General features: G+C 39.4%; 2 protein-coding genes across 5 annotated transcripts in view; one reads left to right on the forward strand and one right to left on the reverse strand.

Moving 5' to 3' along the window:
• The first annotated feature begins 146 nt into the window (after positions 1 to 146).
• Positions 147 to 10,668, forward strand: kdm1a (lysine (K)-specific demethylase 1a). Of its 3 annotated transcripts, none has more exons than XM_079458599.1 (21): positions 147 to 508; positions 1,241 to 1,528; positions 1,876 to 2,041; positions 2,119 to 2,252; positions 2,471 to 2,549; positions 2,922 to 3,014; positions 3,098 to 3,204; positions 3,293 to 3,374; positions 3,488 to 3,582; positions 3,966 to 3,983; positions 4,481 to 4,623; positions 4,710 to 4,800; positions 4,872 to 5,006; positions 6,098 to 6,171; positions 6,302 to 6,413; positions 6,541 to 6,673; positions 6,759 to 6,946; positions 8,566 to 8,680; positions 8,772 to 8,899; positions 9,348 to 9,494; positions 9,642 to 10,668. In XM_079458599.1, exons 2-21 carry the CDS (start codon positions 1,265 to 1,267, stop codon positions 9,825 to 9,827), a joined length of 2,490 nt encoding a protein of 829 aa, XP_079314725.1. In that variant the 5' UTR covers positions 147 to 508; positions 1,241 to 1,264; the 3' UTR covers positions 9,828 to 10,668. The 3 variants fall into 3 exon arrangements, with proteins under 3 accessions (XP_079314725.1, XP_079314724.1, XP_079314726.1); XM_079458598.1 differs by having other exon boundaries at positions 434 to 508; positions 1,241 to 1,527; positions 1,872 to 2,041; XM_079458600.1 differs by having other exon boundaries at positions 503 to 963.
• A 2,781-nt stretch (positions 10,669 to 13,449) lies between these two features.
• Positions 13,450 to 26,837, reverse strand: part of luzp1 (leucine zipper protein 1) — a 39,627-nt gene continuing 26,239 nt past the window's right edge. For both annotated transcript variants that reach the window (XM_079458582.1, XM_079458581.1), the window contains 3 exons: positions 23,602 to 26,728; positions 18,454 to 18,634; positions 13,450 to 18,310 (listed from right to left, as the gene is read on the reverse strand). In XM_079458582.1, the coding sequence (XP_079314708.1) occupies positions 18,476 to 18,634; positions 23,602 to 26,532 (3,090 nt within the window). In that variant the 5' untranslated portion in view covers positions 26,533 to 26,728 and the 3' untranslated portion in view covers positions 13,450 to 18,310; positions 18,454 to 18,475. The remainder of the gene's footprint in view (positions 18,311 to 18,453; positions 18,635 to 23,601; positions 26,729 to 26,837) is intronic.

Below are 26,837 nucleotides of genomic sequence, written 5' to 3' on the forward strand. Positions count from 1 at the left end.
AGTCCCTCACTAAACTAAGCATTGATTTGTAGTTTTTTGTGACAGCGCCACCTTTCGCATGATTGAAAACAATGAAAACAGGGCAGTGTTCCTGCTAATGTATTCAAATGAAACTTTATTTCTAGCTGCCACACTCACAAACAAACCCAGACAAATAATCAAAATCAACACTGGACATGCGCTTTCACTATTCCTTGTGACAATTGATAATTTATGAAGTCGAAGTAATTGGAGAGAGAACGTTGTCCCCTGAAGTTTATGCGGAATTTATGCACATTTCGTCTAGAAATGTGAAACTGCGCATGCGGTTCTGTTGGATAACGCTTTTGGAGGTCAGTCGAACCTGTTTGTACTAAAATCTTGATCGATTAGACTTTTGTCCAATCGCAGCGCTGTACGCTCTTCATCCCGCCCTCTCTGCACCGTCGTCTACTCTGATTGGCTGCGTTGGTTCCTGCGGGGACAGGCTATCTGTTTCTTTGTGCTTTCTCTCAGCAGCTGCGGGGAGGTAAATATAAATATTTTGATAAATGGATCGCGGTACCTAATATAATAACCTAACGTTTATTACATTTACACATAATTAGTAGTGTCAATTGATATGTATAAATAACAAACAGTACCGTTGAGCGGTTCTCAGGTTTTCTAGACTTAGATAAGGGATGGGAACTCGTGCCGCTAGCAATAGCATCTTTGCTAATGAGGGCGCGAGATATTTTGTTAATCTAATGTTGTTCATTGTTTGGATATGTTTTCATTTTTAGTATTGGGGCAGTTGATGAAGTATTGACGGTTTAGTCACATTTAGAGCTGTGGTCGATTGATTGCTCTTAAACAAAGGCGGCACTGTAGCGTCAAGCTGCTAGCGCTATTAACACAAACGTGTATATAACATTTAAGTCTATTAGTGTCTGGTAAAAAAATGTGTATCATGCTCGAAGTAGCAGTGATGCAATTGCTTTTGTGAGTATTTTACGACTACGATCGTTTATGATTCTCTGATCTGTTAATTATTGTGGTTTAGACCGAAACATTTACTAAATCAAGTACATTTCATTGATCGTGTATTATATGAATGTACAATGTTTACAAACATCCATTAGCTCCTGTTATAGCTGAATAGCACAAGTGTTTTCAAAGTGCCTCTTGTTGAGAGCAGGTGCACATTTGTCTCTCTCTGCCTGGGCAGTTTTTTTGCTGTAGACCTCTACACAGCCTCCTTCTTTCTTTAAAATATTAGGAGAGGCATCTGTCATTGTCTGTGATGCTGTCCACTAAGAAGTCAGACCCAGGCTCCTCTTCTTCCTCCGGGGGTAACGGTGGTGACCGTGCTCCTGACACCCTCTCTGTCCCCCAAACTGTTGCAGCTGGGACCTCTGGCCCAGTTTTAATAGATGTGAAAAAGAAAGAGAGAGCCTCCCCGAGTGGAGAACCAGGTGGGCCTCCTCTCCTGCATCCTCCTGGACCTGTAGGGATTGATCCGGACACCGCAGAGGGTCGCAGAACCAGTCGCCGCAAGCGAGCAAAGGTAAACATCTCTATTAGCTTGACCTGCGCAGAAGCAGGAACTGCTATTTAGGAGCCAAAGTCAACTTCAAACTAATTTGTTTGAAATTATCTCTGGAAACCAGTGGGTCGGGAACTTGTGGCCGTGACAGTGAGTAACTTCCTATCCTTTACCATCTTGTTTATTGTTTGCTGGCCAGTTGTTTATACGTCCTGAATTGAAGAAGCTGGATCCCCTTAACCAGATGTGTCATTTTGCTTGAAGATCAAATGTGAGATTCTGCCTAGATAGGGAATGATTTGTATGTTTCACCCTAGCTGAGCCAGAGCTAGATGTTTATGAAGCGTTTATTGTGCCTCCTGCTGCAGGTGGAGTACAGGGAGATGGACGAAAGCCTTGCTAATCTGTCGGAGGACGAGTATTACTCCGAGGAGGAAAGAAACGCTAAAGCTGAGAAAGAGCGGAAGCAGGTGATACCTCCTCCTGCTCCACCTGTAGAGGAGGAGAATGACAGTGAACCAGAGGAACCATCGGGTACAGAATGAACACAAGTAATTGAAATGTTGTCTTGCTGTGGATTTGAAAAATTCATAGTTAGCATCTGTTGTCAGGTGTTGAGGGGGCCGCATTCCAGAGCCGTCTCCCACATGACCGTATGACATCACAGGAAGCTGCATGCTTCCCTGACATCATAAGCGGGCCGCAGCATACTCAGAAAGTGTTCCTTTACATCAGAAACCGCACGGTATGCCCACAGCAATGTGTTTGACAGCACAGGATGCACAATTGAATCCATATGTGTTTCTGCTTAGCATAATATGAAAATTATTGAATTCGAATAAGCGTTTTTTTAAGTGTAACAGTTCAAACTTGCCATTGCCATAGTGGTTCTTGGTCCATAATTGGTTACAAAAATACACATGGAAACTGAATTAACATATGAAGAACAACTGAATGTTTCAGCTTCAGCTCTGGTTGGACAACCCCAAAGTTCAACTGACCTTCGAGTCTACTGTGCAGCAGCTAGAAGCACCATACAACAGTGAGTTTACTGACTTCACTTGCACCCCCTTAGAGAACCCATAATCACATGTCATTTGATCTGTAATTTTGGGTCATTATGACCCAGAAACAGAGTTTTATGCAATAATGTGAAAATGAAAGTCTTGGCTTTCTAATGATGATGTTTTCCTCCAAACCATAGTGGTAATGTAATCAGTTAAATGTTGGAAGAAAATTTATTTTTCGTTACATAAACCTCTAAATGTTTCTGGGTCAGAGTGACTCAAAATGATGGGGGTCGGTCACATATGTGTTAAATAAATTTGTGTTTTTGTAATTGTATGTTTAAGCAGCTCCACAAGTTCACATACGCATTTTTTAGCTCTGTTAATTTATTCTTTTCACTCCACAGGTGATGCTGTCTTAGTGCACCGGATACACAGCTATCTGGAGAGACATGGGTTCATCAACTTTGGCATCTACAAGAGAGTAAAGCCTCTGCCAAGTAATAGCACTGAACTGTTGCCAAGGATGATAACAGGTTGACATCAGTACGATTTTAATTAATGTTCTTTCATGTTCTTTTAGCTAAGAAGACAGGAAAGGTGATAATAATCGGAGGCGGGGTATCAGGGCTGGCGGCTGCACGACAGCTGCAGAGTTTTGGGATGGATGTGACTGTTCTGGAGGCGAGAGTGAGTACACACTGCTACAAAATATACTAAAACTGCATGGACAGTTAGCGGAGATGTGAGTTTTTTAATGTCTTTGTTTTCTCGATAGGATCGCGTAGGTGGACGTGTGGCTACGTTCAGAAAGGGGAACTATGTAGCTGACCTTGGGGCAATGGTAGTGACTGGTCTGGGTAAGAATTACTTCTTAAGACTCCTCTCACCAGGGGGTGGCACTGTTTTTTTTAATTCAGCTGTTCAGCTGGCATGTGTTACCTGGCAACAATCTAATTTTACTTTTGTTCAGGTGGTAATCCCATGGCTGTAGTAAGCAAACAGGTCAACATGGAGCTGGCAAAGATCAAACAGAAGTGCCCACTCTATGAAGCCAATGGACAGGCTGTGAGTTCTCATAAACAGTCAAAATCACAGACACACATGTTTGTAATCAGATATGATGTTATAGATGTTTTAACGTTATACATTCAGGAATAATTTAGTCTACATAATGTTTGTGTAAGGTAAAGAGATTCTTAAGACCGTGTATTCACGTGATACATATTTGTGCAGTCTCAAATTTTTTAGCTAGATCGTGCTTTCTGATCTGATCGCCACATTAGCAGTGTTTAAGTTTTCCAACTAATTATTAACGAGTGTTAATAGAACAAGAAAGATCTAATGTTCTCTTTGTCTCTTTCATCCCTTTATCCCAACCTTTTCTTATTTCATCCCGCTCTCTTTGTTTTTATTTCTCTCATTTTCACTCCATTTTATTTCTTAAACAGGGCGAGCGCTGTACAAGTGTAAGTGTTTCTGTTTCAATTTGACGAAATTATCATTTGGGAAATATAATTATAACTTTAGAGTAGTATAAATATGAAGCATATGTCGTATAAGATTTGGTATAAAGTTTTATAGTAGGAGTGCATTTAAGTAGGAGTTACAACTGAAATGATCAACTGTGAAAGTAACAATCTCCAGATTATTGACCGTGACTAGGAAAGAAAAAATGTAATAGTCAATTTCTTTAGGGTTTACTAATATGCACACTGGATTTTAATATAGAGCAGAATGGCCACATTTTTTTCTATAGAACAATAGATGATGTCCCCCAGGTGTCATGCTTCAAAAACTTAACACCCAAACATTACAAATATACTACTATAAAATAAATATGGGCTAAATAATAGATTATTTGTGTGTTGTAACATTTAGTTTTTTCCATAACTTCTGTGATTACCTACATGTACAAATATACTTGAGCTCATGGACTCACTTAATGCTCATATCTCTTCTGAAGGTCCCTAAAGAGAAGGACGAGATGGTTGAGCAGGAGTTTAATCGTCTCTTAGAGGCCACATCATACCTCAGCCACCAGCTTGACTTTAACTTCCTCAACAACAAACCTGTTTCTCTGGGACAAGCCTTGGAAGTTGTCATACAGTGAGTGCTCTTGTCCTTTGTTTGTGTTTGAATAATATCATTCAGAATGACACTAAAATCCACTCTTTTAATGAAACATAAAACAGGTTGCAAGAAAAGCATGTAAAAGATGAACAAATAGAGCACTGGAAGAAGATTGTGAAGACTCAAGAGGATCTCAGAGATCTTCTTAATAAGGTAAAACACATCCGCTTTCTTGCCACTCACATCCTTGTACAGGGATTCATTCATCTATGGCTGTTGTTCAGATGGTGGCTGCTAAGGAAAAAGTAAAGGAGCTGCATCAGCAGTATAAAGAGGCCAACGAGGTAAAGCCACCCAGAGACATCACAGCTGAGTTCCTGGTGAAGAGCAAACATAGAGACCTCACAGCACTCTGCAAGGTAGTAGATCTAACTTCCTACATCAAGCAAACCAACACAGATCAAATGTACACGCTGCAGACTTAAGCATTTAGAAACATTAGGAAAGCTAATAGACTAATCAGAGGGAATGCCATAGTTAATTTAACACAAACAAAAATAAAGATGAAACGGATCAGTCATTGAACAGCAGAATATCACCATATGAGCCTCTCTGGTTGAGTTTGCCAATATCTTCAGATCTTTAAAAAATATTTTTTCAAACCAGCTGTTCGATTCCTCCAAACACCTCTGCACTCGGTAATGGAGCATAATACCATTCAGCCTGCTGTTCCAGTTGTTTTAGTCTGTTTCCAAACGACAGTCTAACACGGTCTGACTCTTTAGCGCCCACAGAGCTGAAAGTGAAATTCCTCCACTTAAACGCTCTTCACCGTTCAGATTTTAGCATGTTAATTCACATAATCGCTCTCAATTTGCCTCCAGCTGCAGTTCAAGCGCATTAGAGGCTGAAAAACCATTTATGGTTAAAACAAGGATTTTGGCACATGCTCCCGCTAGCATTTGACTTCATTTTAAACGTTTAATTGAGATGCTTATTTATAGCATCTGATTCACGTTGAAAGCTTCAGCGTCTATTTTGGGGTTTGTAGAATGCAGAATGAAACCAGGCATCATTGAAACTAAATTTCAGCATTCAATACATCTATGTCCCTGTAAAAGAAGTCATTAAACAGCAGAAATGTGTACCTATACTTCTAATTTCCTCTTTATATAGAAATAAAAACAGGCTTTCGCAGACTTTGTTAACAGACGGACATGGAGATCCTGTGGCAGGATATTTTTGATTTGTGAGATGTGGCTAAAGGGAAGGATTTAGCTTTAAATAGACTCAGACTGTTTAGCTGGTTTGAAAGTCTGCACAGAGGGATGACTCTGCCTTCTGAGACCAAACCACTACTGCTGGCTTCAACAGTACCCTTCAGGGGACAATATACACATGTGGAAAAACCCACACTCAGGTGCTCCAGTCAAAGGAAGCTCTGAATGATTTTGTACTGTTTAAATGTGCATCAGGGTTCTGATCTCTAATCCCTGTTTGTATGTTGCAGGAATATGATGAGCTGGTGGAGATGCAGGTTAAGCTAGAGGAGAGATTGCAGGAGCTGGAGGCCAACCCTCCCAGGTATTCAAATAAAAGCCGATCAAGTAATCAAACACAGTCAAATGAGATTTTGTCCTTCACATGCATGACTGAACTCCTGATTGAGATCCATGTGACCGACAACGTCCTGGTCTGTTCTTGTCTTTCTCAGCGATGTGTATTTATCTTCGAGAGACAGACAGATTCTCGACTGGCATTTTGCTAACCTGGAGTTTGCCAATGCGACTCCTCTCTCCACACTTTCCCTAAAGCATTGGGATCAGGTATTATACGTGCCACTTTTTCTTTTTACAGTTCAAGAACGTAATTATGAATGAAAAAAACGGATTTTAGACCTTTAAATATGTCTATGTGTTAAACTCGCATGCTTATCTTTCACTGTCTGTGCAGGATGATGACTTTGAGTTCACTGGCAGTCACCTGACTGTGCGTAACGGGTACTCGTGCGTTCCTGTGGCCCTTGCCGAGGGCTTGGACATAAAGCTCAACACCGCAGTGAGACAGGTCCGATACACATCATCTGGTGAGTCCATCAGCGCTGCCTCTGCGATGTGTTGAAGTGCGTTTATTTGTGTACGTTAATAACCTTAACTTCCTCCCTGTCTCAGGTTGTGAGGTGATAGCTGTAAATACTCGCTCCACTACGCAGACCTTTATTTATAAGTGTGACGCTGTGCTGTGCACTCTTCCTCTGGGGGTCATGAAGCAGCAGCCACCAGCCGTCCAGTTTGTGCCTCCCCTGCCGGAATGGAAGACCGCTGCTATTCAGAGGATGGGGTTCGGAAATCTAAACAAGGTAGTTTTTCGTGGGATCAGATCTGAGTGTTTAATATATTTATGGCCTGTTAGGAAATACTGTAAATTTTTGTTAAGGTGCTATCTGTAGAATTGATCTTAAAGCTCAAACGGACTGCTAACACAGAGTTGTGTCAAGGTTAGGTCAGATAATAAGTAATGTTGTTAATGTCAGTGTGTTTAATGGGTACGATTCTTTCTGATTCCCCCCACAAACTGAGCGCCCTGAATGCGTCATCATACTCATCTGCACTCTTTCTCTCTCGCATCAACTGCAGCAGAAAAATACTGCAGTATTATGCAATTATCCCACGCCAATTCATGCTTTCTGTCACAAGGGGGCATAGTATGCTACTCAATTCTGCCACAATGCTGTTAAATCAGAAACAGCTGTGTTAGTTCCTCCCAGTCTAGGTTAGGAGAAAACATCATTAAGAACTAAAAAATAAATAAAAACAAATGGCTCCTAAAATTACACCAGAGACAACAGAAATGTGTTACACAAATATATTTACCATTTGGGAAGTTATAAGACTTCAGGAGTGGGAGAACAAGCCCAAATAAAATACATTAAACAAAGAGCCTCTAACTATAGGGCCAAATTCTAATCTTACCTTATTGAAAATAAAAGGAAATAAACAACAAAGAAAATCTTCCTGACTCCCTCTCTACTTTAAACAGGAGAAAATAATTCAGTAAATAAAAAAAAGGCACCCACTCGCTAGACTTCCCAGTTTAGGTATTTTTACAAAATTTACAGGGGAACGGAAGACAGAGGTTCAGTTTTAACAATTAAATTCACCACAGACCTAAAGGTCTCTATCTCAATATAGCAATGTTTTAGAAAATAACAACAAAGCAAAAAAAACACAACTTTAAAGTTAGCTAGGTCAGTCACAACTGAGCAATCATAAAGCATAGACTTAATCAAGAAATACAACCAGTAGTAAGCAGGCTTTAAACCTTTTTTTGAGAAGGCGACCAACAGGAAAGGAGCTGTTTTTTTTAATCAAGGAGATCACCTTCAGCTGGTTTTACCTGCACACAAAAAAACATGGAAAGCAAAACCCACCACTACTGCCACCTAGTGGTCGGAAACACGGCATAGACAAAGAAAATAATAATATAAAAATAAAATTACACCGTAGGATGTAACAGCTGTCTGCATATACTTCATATTTCGGGAAGTTTACTGAAATGCTTTCTTGTTGAAATTATTGTATACTTTGCGATCATTGTGTAGACTGCAATAATGCATCCCTTTTTTGCACTTTTGATCGTTTTGGTTACCAACGTGTCTTTGTGTTAGTACAGCCGCACGTTTACATGTTATTATGCAATGGTTTACATGAATTATTTATTGCTTCAAAAGTCTTCATTTATTGAATAAAACTATTTTTTGTTCTTGGACACCATTGACTACTAATAGTAGGAAAAATTGCTTTATAATTGTTTTGTTCTGTTGAACACAAAAGAATATATGTTTAAGAACGTAGGACAGCAATCCATTCTGGTGCACTTTTGACAACCATTGCCATTTTTCCTACTATGATAGTCAATGGTGGCCAAGAACTGTTTGGTTACAAGCATTCTTCTAATCCGTGTCCTCCACATCTCCAGGTGGTGTTGTGTTTTGATAGAGTATTCTGGGATCCCAGCGTTAATCTCTTTGGACATGTGGGAAGTACCACGGCCAGTCGAGGGGAACTGTTTCTTTTCTGGAACCTCTACAAAGGTGAATGTCATTTAGTGTGATCAATATCATTGTGTCCTCTTAAATTGGGATAACTAAGATTAATTGTATTTGTTTTTTATACCCTCTTCAGCTCCCATACTGCTGGCATTGATGGCGGGAGAGGCTGCTGGAATTATGGAGAATATTAGTGATGATGTTATCGTTGGGCGGTGTCTGGCCATCCTCAAGGGAATTTTTGGAAGCAGTGCGGTACCTCAGGTGAGCTCTAATGCCATAAATCTCTTTCATTTTATACTAAAGTAAATTTGAAAAGGGATCTTGTTTACTGACTAGTAAAATGTCATAGAACAGTGTTCATGCAATTGAGAATGTAAGTTTTAATGGATGGCTAGTGGCTCAGAAATGTATATTTAAAACTAGATGTTTTTATGTAGTTGCTAAAGTCTTCATTGCAGAGAAAAGCCTTTAGGCCGTTTCCCTTTATAATCTGTACACCTTACATACCGTAGCTTGCTTGATTCTTGATCAGTTTTGTAGAGTTTCATACCATACGCCGAATACCTCTGTGAATAACAATTACAAGAGGAATGTCACAACACACACTCATCACACACACAGATTGTACAGCTCATAGTACTTTGGGGGTTTTGGCTCTCATCCAGGGACAACAAACTAAATGTGTGTTCTGTGTCTGTTGTCATGGCAGCCAAAAGAGACTGTGGTGACTCGCTGGCGTGCCGACCCCTGGGCTCGGGGATCTTACTCGTACGTAGCAGCCGGATCGTCTGGTAATGACTATGATCTCATGGCCCAGCCCATCACACCTGGTCCTGCGATACCTGGAGCTTCACAGGTAAGACAATGGTCTAAAGGACTGTTCAGACAAAGGACAATAACTAATAATTATTTTTTTATATTATATTTATGTTGGTTTTTATAATATATTATAATAATATATTTATAGATAATATATATATATATATTGATTGTGTCTTCACAGCCTGTCCCACGCCTGTTTTTCGCTGGCGAACACACGATCAGGAACTATCCCGCTACGGTCCACGGCGCTCTGCTGAGCGGGCTGAGGGAGGCAGGAAGAATTGCAGATCAGTTCCTGGGGGCCATGTACACTATGCCACGGCAAGCTACGGCCAACCCAAACCCACAGCCCTCACCCAGCGTCTAGCAGAGGACGGAACTGTAATGCAGCTGAGAGAAGGACGGTGATGGTCCATGAAAGAATGTCTTGGTAGATAAAAACGGGGAGGGTCAAGTGAGGACACTAGGTGACTCCTTAGACTGGGAATGCGTGTGTGTGTTTATGGGAGAGTTTGTCTGTAAGAACATGCCTTTGGGGAAATAATTCACTAATCTGGAAGCTGAAGCCGGGATTTAATGAAACCTTTCACTCAGTTCCCTCCTGCCGATGCAGCTTTACTGGCGAAATTCTGGCTCATCTATAGTTAATAGGACAGGTGGATACTTCCAAAGGAATTCCTTGGGACGTTTTCCTGCTTTGCTCTATTGAAAGAGACATAAAATACTGTGATGATTATAAACTCTAATGATCTGCACTCTGGAGTTTTTAGTCGTGTTTCAAGACAGCATTAAAATTTCACTCACAGTTAAACAAAGGAGGAAACATTTTGTCTCTAAAGGACACGGCTGACAAGGATATAGACATTGGATGTACCATATAAACAAGTCATTCTGTTGCATACTGTTAACCCATTATGTTTTATTGTTTCAAAACAAAAAAGAAAATGTAATGTCAAAAGCAGATGTTATGTATTTGTCCCCCACACGCCAGTGTAGGTATCATAGCTTGCTTGTATTTGGCTTATTTTTTTTATGTGGGAAAATTATATTAGCTGGAATGCACATTGTTTTGCTAATAGGTCTGTTTATGTTAAATATTAGTAGGTAAATTATAGCTGATTTGTAATGTCTTTTTGATAAATATTTTGTAGGTGTTTATTTTTTATTATATTCTTTTCCTTTGGCTATTAAAAATGAATGTGATCTCAGCTTCTTACCTTCTGATGTGACTTTTTTTGTGCAGTATCCCTGAATACGTTTTTTCTTATTGAATAGAGAGAAGGTTGACTGTTCCTGCGACTTAAAAGTTCTTACTTCAGTATTTGTCTTTACTGATGCTTCTGTTTATATAGTGGTCAGATGCTCTCTCCACCAACCTGTTTTTCCCCCTCATCTTTGTCCCAGTTTTCAAAACTTAAGTCAAGCTGGCTGGCCTGAACCTCTCTTGTTGTCTCTTTCCTGCTCTCTGTTCTCGCTATAACCCCTTAAGGCCTCTGGCCGTGGCCCCAGTTTGTGTGGTTGTGATCCTGGCAGCTGCATTGCATTGTGGGAGTCTGAGAGACCTGAGCTGATATTAGCTCCAGCAGTTTGGTTTGTGATTAGAGCCTTGTGCAGCCTACACCACAATGCCATAACCATACTCTAGTTTATAATGCTCCGGTTGTACGGTTTTGTTAATGTGAGCGTGTTCAGTTCATTTACCACATCGCTGGATCTCCCTCGGATCACATGGGTATTGTGGTATTTTGCGAATAGTTTCTTAAGATGTTCACTACGGGCAAATTCAGGACCAGACTCTCTAGAGTTTCTCTAGATTTATTGACTTTCTTCAAGCTGCAGTATTCGCTTCCAGAGCGGGAAAAGATGGGTGAGCTGCAATAGCTGAGCTTTAATGTGTTGTGCAGGCAAACAAATACATGGTGGTTTTATTAGGGGGATCTAATCGCTGTAGCTAAATAAATGTTTTTTGTGTCAGTTCATTGCCATTTTTATGGAGTTCCTTTATAGCTTTCTGGCATAAGCTTTTTCCCATGGACCCTTAAAGGGACGATTCACCTCAAGATTTTAAATGTGCATACCCCTGTGTCGCTTCGAAACTTTATATATTTCTTTACTCGGATGAACGCAGAGAAATATTTTTGGTAGAATGTCAGTACCCAAACACTTCTTGGCCACAATTGACTAGTAGGAAAATTGACAATGCTAATCAGAAGTTTATCTTAAAATGTATAAAGCGGTTTTCAAGGGTGGCTCAGAACTGTTTGATTACAAGCATTCTTCCAAATTTGATCAGAACAAAGACATTTATACAGATTTGGAACAGCTTGAGGGTGAGTAAATGATGAAAGAATATTCATTTTTGGGTGAACTATCCTTTTAACAAAACTGCACTCTCTGCCACTGGCCTCAGGACAGACTCTAGAATCTGATTCCATAATCTCAAAATTGATTTAATCTGTTTGACTATTGAGAGCTTTAAATGTTATTATATTCTCATCCACACTTGGGTGTCCTTGGGGACCTTTGGTGACTATTTTATTGCATCTCTTTGATTACGTGATATCTGATGCGTAGGCGACGCTGTAATTGGTGCGTACAGTCTGAGCATGTCTGAACTCGAACCGGAGTCATTTTGTTCACAAGTAGACGTAGCACCCACGCAACACTACAGCACATTCAGAACGTACCCGACATACAAACCCCCACACACTGACCCTGGAGCCTGGAGTGAAGATATGTTATGTGAACGTACTCTCATGTAACATTACACAGCTGAGTGCGCAGGCTTCGGTAGTTTACATTTTTAAAATCATCAAAATGAGCTATGTAACCTCTTGATGAGTTCCATTTGCATTAACATGTATAAACATCTCTGGTAATACTGACAAATGTTCGAGACTAAATGAATAGTTGATAAGAAGATCATTTATTTTCTATCTAGACCTTTCACCCTTGTCCAGTTTGTCAAAAAATGTGAATGTTCTCCTAATTTCCCATCAGTGAATTATTCTCGGAACAGGATTTCTGCTTTCACAGCTATTTCAAATATTGCAAGAAGAAAATATTAATAGACTCTGGCTTTTAAAGGTTTGTAGAGCCTTTGTCTTGAATTTGTGTTTTTCTTGATCATCCTATTTTTCTGTATCCTTTAGTAATCTCAGCATTCATATGAGCATTTAGCATTTGGTTAATGTCATAAAAAGCCTTCAAATCTTACATTTTTCACAAGTTAGATTGTTTTACAGACATTAAAATACATTAAGATTGAACCCTTTCATGCATTAATTATGACAACCTCGGTCTTGATATTTTGTCCTGTTTTGATGCTCTTATAAGGCATAAAAACAGGATGCAATGTAGATGAGCAATTTCGCGAAAATGTCGAGCATTTTACTATGCTAACAGCACAGATATCAACATTTGGTGGTTCAAATACCCATAAGAGGTCTCTCTTAGTTTTTAGAGCATTTGTTTAATTTTTAGTGCATGATTTTTCATTGTTAGGTAAGTGCCATTTTCAGGAATGTCATCTATAACGTAAAATATTCCTCATAAATGGACATATGAAAATTAAAATGTAATTTTCTATAAAGAGGAATTCATTGGTATTATTGCAGGTTTGTGCATTTTAATTCACAGAAATCTCAAGTTTGTTGTCTCCCAAAAATCGTGTTCTTTTTGCCACATCCATACATCATGTTTATTTACCTTTTTTAGGTAAGATCTTTCATAGACTGGCATTTTTCTGATGTTTAGACTCTATCAGCAAGGGTTTAGTTAAAAATGTAAACAGATGGTTCAATATATTCATAACAAATACATTATCTAAGCATTGTTATGTCACATCCATAAGGCTGGAATTTCCCAGATCTAAAATGCGTCTCTGTAATGCGTTTTATTAATCCATAAATGCTTTAATTACATTTTTTTGTTTATCCATCTGCACAGTTAAAAAAATTGCAGAATTATTAACATACAGAAACTCAAAAATGTTACAAACAAGTTGCTTTATTATATTAGCTTGAATACATACAGTCTGCAGTTCAGCCTAGATATTTCTAGTTTCATGCAAAATGCTGAAAACATGTTAAGCTGAAACATGCACAAATATTACAGTACAAAGGTGTGAAACACAAAATTGCATGTTATTGCTGACCCTGACAGGCAGAATACAATGAGCATCTGCCACTACACCAGCATCTGATTGGATCACAAACACTGCTTTGCAATAGAAACACACCCCTCCTCTTCCTTCTTTTACTATACAGGCCTGGATTGTATATGTGAGGTGTTTATGTATAAGGTAAAGGTGGAAGCAAGTATCAGTGAACCTTTATTTTTTGTGTAACACAGCACAATGTGTAGAGGTGTTCATATTTGTTTAAGGCCTGAAAATCTTTCTTTGGCAGCACTTTTAATACGGCACAGGAGATGAATGAACCCTGAATGAATGTAAGGAACAACAGTAAGCCACAGTCTAAGCGGATAATAAAAGATGAGGCGCTATTTAGGAGCAACTATCCCAGTGGATCAGCATTATACAGAAGCCCTGGCTCAACATATCCATCTTATTTTTGAGAAACACGTCACCATTTGACTTCCCTTATGAACAAAAGCTGGCAAATGTTTCGAAAGCTGATGAATTAACACCTTTAACAGTCTACAGACTGTAATACTTTATACAAACACAATGTGAATTTAACAAAATGGAAATTAATATATAAAAAAAATCACTCTCCAGGAGCCCGATAAGGTACACATCTAAAAAAACAAAAAAGCAAAGAATAAACGTTAAAGAAAAAAGGCCCACTTTACAAAATGACCAGTTTTTTTTTTAAATTAAAACATCCGATTACAGTTTCTGAAATCTCGTTTTTTTAAAGAAAAAAACGTTGCCAGAAAAAAGTGAAATTTACAGAGAAATATTTACCCTTTATTCATGCTTTTGTAAAGCGGTTTGTTTTATTGTACACTAGAAAAATACATTGGAATGATTTTTGGCACGCGTTGACTATTCACTTGGCCTTGAAAAGAGATCAATTCAAATTAAAATCACAAAATACTTTGCAGTCTATACAAATGAACTGGACAGTCCAACCCCCCCTGCACAATCGGCTCGAAAATAACCAGAAGTTAACTTTCTCTGTAATTCAGTTTTGGCCAGTGCAAAAACACATATATACACATCTTAGATGGCTGTACATTCAGTTAATTATAGGGGAAAGCAAAAGGAGAAAAAAGAGGAGACAAAATTTATAGAGGTTTAAAGCAAAAGAGTAATTAAGTGCTGGTTAAGTGCAGATTCTGGAGTGTGATAAATAGCCGAGACCCTTTAGGACCCATGGCAGCTCACGCCGTGTCCATTACACAGCAAAATCTCCCAGATTTCTCCTATGTACATTCAACATTACTTTATTGCTTAGAACTGACATTAATAAAGGTAATTACTTATTTAATAAGGCTTAGAATTGTTTTTTTAAATCATCACCAAATTTGGATCACCATATGAATGCATAAATGAACTACAAAAACACTTTGGGGTAAAAATATGCTTTTTCACGATTTAGGTGAATATTCCCCTAAAAATACAAATTCTTTTTGGGATGAATATGCAAAAATTGCTGGTAAAGATGAGTCGGGCTGCACTGCGCTTTATAACCTGTGATCTGGCCGTGAACTAGGAATCCCTTCATGAGATGTGTAACCCAACCTCACAGTGATCATCTCCACAGCTTTGGACAGCAGTGGTGCTATGGAAATCACATAAACGTGTATGATGACTTCTGATGGTGCACGACACATTGACACATTAGTAAATGGAGTAGGAAAGGAGGAAGGATTCCATGCTAATTGCGGTTTCAATTCTTTGCTTTCAAAAGACCTCAAAAACCTGTCTCTGGAGTTGTCGTGTATGCTCATAAAACCTACGGTTTCTGACAGCTGTGGTTTGGTGCTGAACCCATGGAGCAGCTGAGAGACCATGGCCTGGCCAGGGGGTCGGGATGATACTGGAATTTGCAAAATGGGTCAAACTTGCACTATATCCTCACACAGATCATCTGAGTTATGCTGCAGTTTTACACTAATGTGAGTATGTTGGCCAGCTTTGAGTGCACCCCTTTTAAAATTTATTAGAGGAGGATTTCCTATTCATAATACCAAAAAAGTATTATGGAATTTGGGAGACCTTTCCTCTGGCCGATCTTCTTGGCTCTTCTTGGTACCACACGTGGACACCATGCAACAGGCTGCAGCCCCCACATTGGCCAGTGACCTACTACGTTTCCTTTTTCCTCATTTTAAAAGATCATGCTTTTTTGCAAGTTCCACTTTCATAGTTCGCTAGTTATAAGCCCCCAGACTGGGAAGAGGGGAACTCCATCAAATGCAAAAGTGACCTCTGACCTAGAACAAACCTGGGGGCCATATATCAGTCCTGCTGCTACTTTAGCCAGCCAATAAAATGGCTTTAAAAGCCGGCAGTTTGGATTACAGGAGCCCAGAGCGTTAGAGTATTCTGGGAAGGCAGGGGCACGGGAGATACGGCATGATCGCTTCAGCCCAAGACCCCCTAACAGGAAGCAGAGGTGAAGTCTGGGATATGCATTTGGAGAGCCATACTTTTTGTAGAACAAAGGCCAAAACTGTGAAGTACAAAGCCAAACTGCCGCCCCAGGTCAAGTTGAACAACAGGATAAAAAAGCAAGTGCTACATGGCCAACTTGGTTAAGCCATTGGAGTATGTTTGAAGTTGAATGGAAAATATGATTTGACTGATATGAGAAGACTTACTTTCTATTCAAAGCCAACCTGACAGAGCTTCAAAGAACTTTCTTGTACATACTGTGATGTATTTTAAATCAGAAATGACCCATTTTCACAAGGACCTAGTTTTCGTTTAACTTATAAGACTATTTTAATGATTTAAGTGCAATTACAAATTCATTAGAATGACTTAAATAAAATGAAAAGTAAACAAAAAAATACCCATTTTTGTTTTAAAGAAACCGTCCAAACAAAACCAGATGGATAAAAACCAGACGACAAAACAAAGAGCACAGGAACCAGAACTGACCATGACGGTGATTTGTGGATTATTTTAAAGCTGTTACCGAGTGAGATGCTGCAAAGACAGAAAGCATAAAAGACTGAACCTATCCACATTAACATCAACCCTTAGAACATTACACAAACAGCATCAGATTAACACAAAACATAAAATATCCCACATTCCAGTGAAAATAGAGATCATTGAGTGGGCTGAGGGATTATGGACCCTTTGTTATCACCACCGGCTTCAAGCATGGAGAAGAGCGAATGGAATCTGAGCCTGAATGAGTTCATCGGGCGCATCTCAACAGCTTCACAAACACCACCGAGCTGTAAAAATGTTTGCCTAGTAGATACAATACAAAACATGTGAACCGCCACATATCTACTCAAAAACCTTAAAAGGTACTAATTGCACGATGAGCATTCCGATGTATTTTTTCCACGAGGCCATTTATCCAGGCACAGGCATTCCGGATCTTCTGTGGTGTCATGCTACCCACCCTCAAGGCTCAACAAGCTATACAGCTGAAATAACATAAGAAAACACCACCCGTCAAGGGGTCGATTCGCACACCGCGTTATACTGCTGACTGACACGGACTATCAAAATCCCAAACACTGGTTTCCTATAACTGAGTGCTCAGCACATGAGAGTTTGGATCAATGTCTTTCTGTGCAAAGTTTGCAAGTCGAGTGACTGAGTGGCTGCTCTGAAAATCCTCCGTAAATGTCCAGCATTTGGGTTAATCCCGGTTTGACGTTCCAGATGTTCTGCGCAAGGTCACGCCACGGACCTACAAGATGAGTCCTGGATTATTCCTCTCCAGTGGTTTGAAATCCAAAACCAGTCTCCCGTCTGAGCTACAGAGACATGAACGTGCAAATGCATTTCCCAGCTTTCGCTTTAAATGTTAGTCAGGGATATGGTGGCCGTATTGTGGGGACCATCAAGTTCAGTTAGAGAAAATGAAGGAATAATAATAATAATAGAAGAAATTACAGAATTTACATGATGATCGGATACAAGGAGCAAATTACAAACTGGATAAAATAAATTTGGCTATGTGTGGAAAAACACCAGATGTTTGAAGGATGGAGAGATTGGGTCTCATGTCTGAAGACTTGCAGTCTTGGCATGTACTCCTTACTTTAGCATGTGGTTTGACTCTAGTTCTCAGCATGAAACAATGTGCTTGGCAATGCGCCGTATTGCAACATCATGTGTACATCGGTGTAAATGTGATGGGATTGACTGGATAATCAATGAGTTTTGTGCAATAATCCGAATCAAATCCTGAATTAACGAACACCATGCGGCGTAGAAAAAAAAAGATTGTGAGATTGTCAAATTAAATGAAAACCAACGAGCTGTAACTTGCTCCTTGTGAAAATAACACAAAAAAAATCTAGTTTCGGTCAACCTGTTGCACCAGAGGTGTGTGGGTTTTCAAAATGATATCAAATGTCAAGAGTGCCCAAAAACCCCCGATTCTCCTGTTGTCACATGTTTATGCGCCTCTCCCTTGTCACATCCGACGACTTTAATACACCATGGAAAGCAGAAGAGGATTGGATGCTGTAGAAACATGTGACTTCTTCATAACAGCAGGAGAATGGTGGATTCATACAGGTGTGCCTGGTGTAAAAGGGTAATCTGAGGTTCCCGGGGTCATTTAGGTCTGCTGGAAAACATCAGAGCTGGTAAGTCTTTTTAGAAGTGGTGTAACTGATGGCTGTCAGAAGAGATGAGCCGAGCTTCCTTCCTTCTACTCAGGGGCCCATTCTGAGATGGAAGAACTGTGGTAATAAAACATAAAACATAAATCATTAGTTTGAAAATAATCTGTTTTTATATTTCTTAAATTAACACAGAATCCTCTGAGGCATTTAGCATGAGATAATATTCATGTTTAGCTATGTAAGGAACCGGATATACACACCTCTGTGAATTGGTCAACTGTGTCAGTTGTCGAGATGGCGGTGCGACCACAGTCGGCTTCCATCAGCTGGACGGCCCCTGCTGGTCCATGCTTCACGACTTCCAGGCCTATCGTACGAGTCCACATCACCTGAAGGCTGCATCCTGCATGAAGACCGATCAGCTTCTCTATCATCTAAAGACTAGATGCAGAAATAAATAAAATGACAACAAGTGTGATTACGCTTATTAGCAGAAATGGTTTTACCAGAATTCCATCGCAAATGTTAGCAATATTTATTAATATTTTTTTGCGATATCTTTATTATCTTGTAAAGCAGCTTTGAATCAATGCAACCGTGTATGGCCTATATAAATAAATTCGAATTTAATTGAAATATAACTAATATAACAATACTAATTCGGATTGCTGTCACCCTGCAATTTATATATGACATAATATGTATAAACACATACACGCATATTTTAAAGAAAAATAAAATACAAAAATTAATCAATGATTATACATTATTACAATTATTGGTAAATCTACATCTGAATATTTCATAAATTTATATTTACACACATGTATGTGTATGCTTTTGTGTTAATAAATCTAAAATTAATAACCACAGTACATAGACATATTTTATGTAACAAACTTTTATATTGTTATAAACAAATGTTCATCACGATTAATCGTTTGACAGCCTTAATTTAAATGTATTGAATTCGACTAATAAAGTTCTAGAAAATCAGACAGGAGCATATAGGTTTCATTATTTTCTGTATAGACACAACTTTAAATCATAGGTTCATAGATGGAAAGCTATTGGTCAGACCACATAGCAAGGCCTAATATAGAACAACTATTGTCTTTTTTCTTTACCATGAATGTGGAGACTTTACACAGCCAAATGGTTTATGACGTCAGTCATATAAAGTTCCCAAATGAGGCAGCAGGATATGCCACACACTGCTGTGGAATTTCGTACACAGCAGACAGATGCTAATTGTCCATAATAGGGCTTGAGGCCTGCTGGGATACGAGAGGTGGGTGTACAGGAAACCGGTTACGATGCATGGGCTGCCAAATGGGCAGGCGCAACCTTGCAACTTCCTGTGTCATACAGGAAGGGGCAAACGGGTGGAAACGATCTTAAAGCAATATGTCATGGCAGAACGGGTTCCATGTAAGTTCTTTCGTTCAGGAAGCTCAAACAGCATTATGTGAACATCTGGAGCGATTGCGCTGCAATGGCTAATGCTTCTTGTCCACAGTAACAGATCAAACTATGAATTCAGTACAGAGAACACAAAAATGTTCCTTCTGCTTTGATCACGTATGGTCACGTGAATATGCGTATTAAAAAAAACGATATGAAACTTCACTTTTTGAAACCAATACCAATATAGTGCGGAAATCACTGAGCAATATTTCAAGTGTGTACCCTTAAAGGACTAGTTTACAGAAATATTAAATTCTCTTATAATGTATTCACCCTGAGGCCAACATCTATGTATTGTCAAATTTTAACTTATATTGTGCGTAACTCCTGTGTTTAATTGAAAAAAAAACTGATACATTTGAGATCAAGGTCAGGGTAAGTAAATTGTATTTGGATGCCTGAGAGAACTATTCCTTTAGGTCCCTTTTGTTTGATCCATGTTCAATTCAATTCAATTTTATTTATATAGCGCTTTTCACAATTTGCATTGTTCCAAAGCAGCTTTACAGGGGAAAAACGAAAAAAAAAAAAGGGTAAAACACAGAACATGAATAGTTTAATTTGTTATAAAAAAGACCTAGTAAATAATATCTAATGTCAGCATCTCCTGGTGGTTTATTTAGCATATTTTGCATTAAGTGAATGCATGGCTGAAAAGATGCGTCTTTAATCTAGATTTAAATTGGGCGAGTGTGTCTGATCCTCGAATAATATCAGGAAGGATATTCCAGAGTTAAGGTGCTACGTATGAAAGCTCGACCCCCTTTGGTGGATTTAGTTATTTTAGGTATTATCAAAAGTCCTGCGTTTTGAAAAGTCCTGTGTTTTCACACAAAAGTCCAGAAGACAGTAGCAAAGCCATATTTTGTCATCTATTCCCCACAGTCCTGCACTCTCCCCCAAAAAAACTTTTACAAAGTGATTGAAACTCATCACATACATTTATATTCGTTTCTAAAAATTTGAATTTCTAATTAATTAAGCGCCTTAACAAAAACACAAATGGAATCTATGATCAAAATTTCTGTTAGTTGAACAGCTCTACAAAACGCAACACGACATCTGCACATAAAAAAGAAAACTGTGTGACATGATATAGGCCAGGAGAAATAAATAAACAAATCAACGATTCAATCCTGCAACCGCAGCTGTGAGTCGGATTCATTTAGCAGATCTGTTTTTACTAGCTGAGGTCTGATGAGTTTTACAAACCAATTTGTAATGGCACTAAACAGGCCAAAATTCTCTTTGTTAAGCATTCTTAGGAAAGAATTATCCACATGTTTATTTTAACAATAAATCAGCATGTCTAATCTTTTTTTAGTTGTATTCTTCGAGTTGAAAATTACTGTAGCAAGCACTATTTTCTGTTGTCTTTAGATGATGTACTCATGCATTGCTATTTTTTACCAGCCAAGGTGGTTTTATGTTGCTGCTATAAGTTAAACAATCGTATACTTTAACGGACACCATACATCAGAGTTTAAACGCTGATGGGTTACAATCATAGTGATATAACCCTGAGATATTTATTAAAAAGATTATTCCAACTTCAGGGAAAAAAGAAAACCACATATCCTTGAAGGCCAAGTTCAATGCATGCCTGACCAAGTCTGATGACATAAATCCTTTCTAATATACTCCATACTGAGTGGGTACAGATGAAGATAGCTTTCAATCACTTGTTGAAGTCTGAGTATGTACTATGTATTACCTCCTTGGAGCAATCCGTTTTCCATTTTTTTAACCCATTTCAAACTTGGAATAGAAACAGAATTTACGTCTACAGATGGAAAGAGGCTTTAAAGCTGAAAGAGATAAAAGATTAATGATTGGGAATCCCGGACTAGAGAAATGAGAGAGAAGGATTGTGTGCTTACAATAGCGGTGTATTAACTTACAGCTGCAATGACAGCATGAGGAACCATTTGTAGTACAGAGAAAACGGGCATTCACTGACTGATCGAGAGAAGAGAGCAAGACAAATGATCTGACCTCTGTTCTAAAACTGACTCGTGCATACATCTCAAGATGCTCGCAGATAAATGAAGAGGCATTTGCTATCCATCAGTGCAACGGACAAAGACAACAAACACTGCATGAAATAGAACGTGAGAAAGTCGAGAAGAGAGTTTATGAGCTCATGTGTCGGGAAGGGGCCGTGTTTGAGGGGCTTGTTTGTCATTTAATTGAGTCTTTGTGGATAAATGTGGGGGCGGGGCTGTTTGTGATGTTTAATGAGAGGGTGATGCTAATTGCCACTCTGATAGGATGAGCTCTATTCTCTTCTATCGTCTGTAAGCAAAAAGAGGCTGAAAGCTGTAAAAAGGGGCCTGCTTGCTGTGTTATGAATGGTAAAGTGATGCCAGCCTGAAAATTGGTTTAGCTGTCGCGACAAAAACTGGCAGTTGACCTGAATAACATCTCTGCCTAAAACAAAGTCGTGGCCTCTGACCTCTAGGTCATTAGCTTCTAAACACCCTTTATTTATGTTTTACTGTAACACTATAACAGCTTTATTGTTCATCAGATTAAATGCAAAAATATTATGGACTACATTCCTTTTCCCAAAAGACACTTTCAACTCGCTTATATTTAATTATAGTTATATTTATATTACTGAAAAGAAGAAAAACATATAAAACTTCAATACTGAAACAAAGTTATTAGGTGTGAAATACTGTATTATACAATATCAATTACAGATCTAAGTCATGTGCTGCAAGATCTGATCTAACCATGAACAATAAATGTATAGTTCACTCAAAAATGAAAATTCACATGTCATCTCAAACCTGTACGACTTCCTTTCTCATACTGCTTTTAAATGACATGAGGGTGAGTAAATGATGAAATAATTTCATTTTTGGGTGAACTATCCCTTTAAATACTTTGTCTCTAGAGTGTAAAGTTCTACACAATTTATACTGCATGTACGTACAATGTGTTCAAATGGCCAATTATTAAAAAACGGGACAAACCACTGGAACTGGAAAACAATGTTTCCAGCAAGGATTCTGTTACAAGAAAAACAGAAAGGAGAGCAAGAAAAAAAACCTCAAGGACATATTTTCTTCCTCTTTCAGATGGGGAAAGATCTAAAAATACTTCATGCTTATAAAAAATTTGTCCCCTTCACCTTTTTCCAGATGCAGTTGCACTTCTAAATCAAACAAAACCCTAAGGAACAAATGTGCTGAATACCATGACTAAGAAATATTAATCATGATGGTTGCACAAAATATGTGTGCATGACTTCTGCTGTTCAACAGGGATTATAAACAGGTGGTATGATATTCAGTACAATCACAATTAGATGCAAAATAATCAGATGAGTTGCTCCTTTCAATTTGTTTTAGTTAGATAGCTTATACTCCTGGTTAATGTTTGATTTCATTGATTTTATACTGACCACACTTCAATACAACATTTTAAAGGCACATTTCACTTTACTTACTCCCTCAAGTTGATCCAAATTTGTATACATTTCTTTGTTCTGATTAACACTGGGCAATATATTCGGAAGAAGGCTTGTAATCAAAAAGTTATTTTGGCCACCATTGACTACCATAGTAGGAAAAAATGATTTGTAAATGTCTTTGTTCTGTTGACCATAAAAAATGTGTTTGAAAAATGTAGGAAAGCAAACAGTTCTGAGGCACTTTTGACTACTATTGTCATTACTGCAACTTTGGTAGTCAATGGTTGCCAAGAATTGTTTGGTTGAAAGCATTCTTCCAAATATCTTTCTCTGTGTTCATCAGAACAAACACATTTATACAGATTTGAATCTGAGAGTGAGTAAAAGATGGCAGATCTTTGGGTGAACTGTCCCTTTAAAATCATTAAGTGAACACCACCATTTCAAAGGAGTAAGCAAACTCTAATGCAAGCAATTAAAAATATTTTTTTGTCATAATGGTCTAAAACCTATGACTCACCATGGGTTTACGGCCTCTTGGTTGAAGTTGCTGAGCACTGACAGGCTCATGTGCAATAGCCCTCTCTGGAGAAGAAGTCTTTTTGCTCCTTCGACCCGGCTCAGGGACTGATGCCACGACATTGCTGATCCTACGCATATATACCTCTGCTGGGGTTGGTTTAACTCCACAGTTAGAATGAATGTTGGAGTTTGATGGAGTGTCCAACACTGTGTTTGCACGATATGCTCTCCAAATGGTAGTAGGCTCGCCATCATCCTCTGAGCCATCTTGCCTTAATGCTCGACCAGATTCATCAACAGAAGCTGCCCCACGGCTCCTCCAGGTGCTCCTGACAGTGACATTTCTCATGTCTGGAAAACCGTCATCATATGAGAGGTGGTTTTGACTCTGACCTCTCCAGCTTGTGCTGCTCTCAAACTCGCACTCATCATTGAAGTTTGAAGTATTGAAAGACTGGAGGCTGAAGCTGCTTTGAGACAAGATAGTTGCCTCCACAGGAGCAGTTTCCATAAAACTGGGAGGTTCAGAGAAGTTCGCATCAGTATCAATTGGACACAGAGTGATCTCGCTCTTAGGTATGGAGATCTCGTAAGGTATAGAAAAGCTTCCCCTGTGCTCACTGCTGGGGCTAATGATTATATTACTGGTGGACGTGTGCCTTTCTTTGGAGGGGGGCTCACTTGATAGGCTACTGCTCCGACTGCTTGTTCGAGAGGAGATGGGGTCATTGGGGTAGAAGGTGATAGTGCTGGTCATCTTGTTGGGCAACGTTGGCTTTGCAGAGATTTGGGGTTTCCCAATGGTGGTCGAAGGCCCCGTGACACCCCCTGACATCATTTCCTTTCTGTCAATCTCAACAATGGCTTGCTTGATGATAGCTTTTGAACGGAGAGCTTCACGAGGGCTGCAGACCCTCTGGATTTCGATACCTGGAGTTGTTTGTGAAGTCTCTTGAATTTCCCCTTCCGCCAAATGAGGCTTGGGTTGGTCCTCACTGAAGGAGCCCTTTGAGGTGCCATCTGAGTGAGAATCTTGCCGACGTGAGTATCTAGGGTAAACTGATGATGTTCTTCCACTTGTACTTGACGTTATATTGTCACTTTGCTCACCTACTGATCTCCTAGAGCCAGTGGATTCGGATTCTGATGCTGAGGAGTGACCATCTGAACCATGATCACTCGGAACAGAAGAATATACATGGGATCTGTAGGCAGTATACGATCCATTTGCCTTGGACAGACTCAACATTCCAGAAGTGTCCTGTGAGTTATCTAAACTCTCTTGATCAGTTAATCCTTTGTCAGGTGACACAATGCTTGAAGCCCTGGCTGATATTAAATGGGAAGCGTCAGAACTGCTGGATTCACTATCACTTCCAGGGTACCTGGAAAACTTCTCAGTTTGGCTCTTTTTGCCTTCACAGTCCTTTTGCTTGGCAGTGGGTTTCCAAGACTTTTGGTCATTAGCAGCTGGAGGATAGCGACTAAGGACTGAGACTTTCTTGCTCTCACTGAGTGTATTCAAAGATGACTGTGTAGCATTTCCAAGTTTTTCATCTTTATTTGCATCTTTTGTCCCATTGTCAGAAGGAATACCCGAAGCACCAGTCCTCAAAGCTTTCCTGACATTTTGTGCTGGACTGGCAGCCCTTCGTACAGACTTTGGGGAGCTCTCTGGGGTCTGACAAAGGTCTTTATTCCTCAGCTTGGTTTCTTTTCTCTGCTGAGGAGATGCATCACTGCTTTTGTCCTTGACTGGTTCAGCAGCAGGACTCTTGTTTAATAATTTAGGCTTTTCCTGTCTGAAGCCACTTCGTACGTTGATTTCCTCATTTTCAGCTTTGCCATTTTCCAGGGCCTTTATGGTGCTGGTAATTTGTGTGTTTCCATTACCATTGCTGTAACCAGCTAGCTGCATTTTCATCTGCTCAACCTGGTCATGGAGTGTTTGATTCCGACCCCTTTCCTGCTGGTACTTTTCTATCAGCTCAACATTCTTGGATTCCATGTTCTGCAAATCCTCCTCCACTAATTCCAGCTGTTTCAAACGATTCTTAAGCCTTTCCACTTCTTGGCTGAGATCCTTAACTTTATTATCTTCCTGCACCTCTAAGCTATTTTTCTCATTCTCTGACTTATTCCTCAAATCTGAGTCATCCGAATGCTTTAAGTACTCCAAACTCTTCTTCCTGGCGAGTTTGCAGGTAAGTCCTGTTGAGAACTCTTCTTCAATTCGAGGGTCTCTGGAATCAAATAGGCCGCGATCTGCTTTGCCTAGTTTGTTTTTCTGATGCTCAAGTTTCTCAGTCAGTTTAAGAATGATTTTCTCATCCTCTCTCTGCCTTTCCAGAAGTGTTTTGCGTTCACTGACAAATGTCTGAGAGAGACTCTTTAGCTTCTCCAATTCTGCAGTAAGGGATTTTTCAGCCCTGTCCAGTCGGGCTTCAGAAGAATCAATTTCCTTTACGCGAGCCTTCAAGGTCTCGAGCTCCGAGGAGAGCTTTTTGGTCAAGTTTTTCTCCTCGTTAAGACTAAGGCACAACTGGGTACAGTCTGACTTGCTTTTACCAAACGCCTCTTCAAGTTTCTCAACTTCAGACATTCGGCGCTTAAGTCGCTCAATCTCCACCTTAAGCTCCTTGGTTAGTTTCTCTGCCTGATCTAGTTTTTCCCTAACGTCACGGCAGAGATCTTCAGCTTTTCTCACTTCCTCATCTTTGCCTTCAATTTTGAGCAGTCTCTTCCGCATCGCCTCCACATCAGAGAGGAGTGAGGAATTACTCCCCTCAGCCTGAATGATTTTGTCCTGAATGTCAAGAAGTTCATCTTCAGCTTTCTGCAATTTGCTTTTGGCCTCCTCAAGCTCATCCAGACGTCGCCCAAAGCTCTGCAACTTGTGTTTTAGGTGCCGATTAGTTGTTTCTGTCATTTTTATATCTGATACTAATCTTCTGTGAGGTCTTTATGGTTGTTTGATGGAGAGGTACACATTTGTATGGTGGTGTTTCCAAGTAATTTGGGGATTCTAAAGAGAAACAATGAAGAACAGGCTTGAAGTTCGGATCTCTGTATGTCCACTTCTCCTTTTTTCTCCACTTTCACTGGTGATCCAAGTAAGTTTTGACCTGCAATACACAAACAAAGAAAGATAAAGATTATGTCCTGGAAGAATTTAGGGCAATAGATTATGATAAAGAAAACATTCTGTAACTGTCAAACTGTTGCTTTAAGACT

This window comes from Barbatula barbatula (assembly GCF_947034865.1).
Source record: "Barbatula barbatula genome assembly, chromosome: 6".
NCBI lineage: Eukaryota > Metazoa > Chordata > Actinopteri > Cypriniformes > Nemacheilidae > Barbatula > Barbatula barbatula.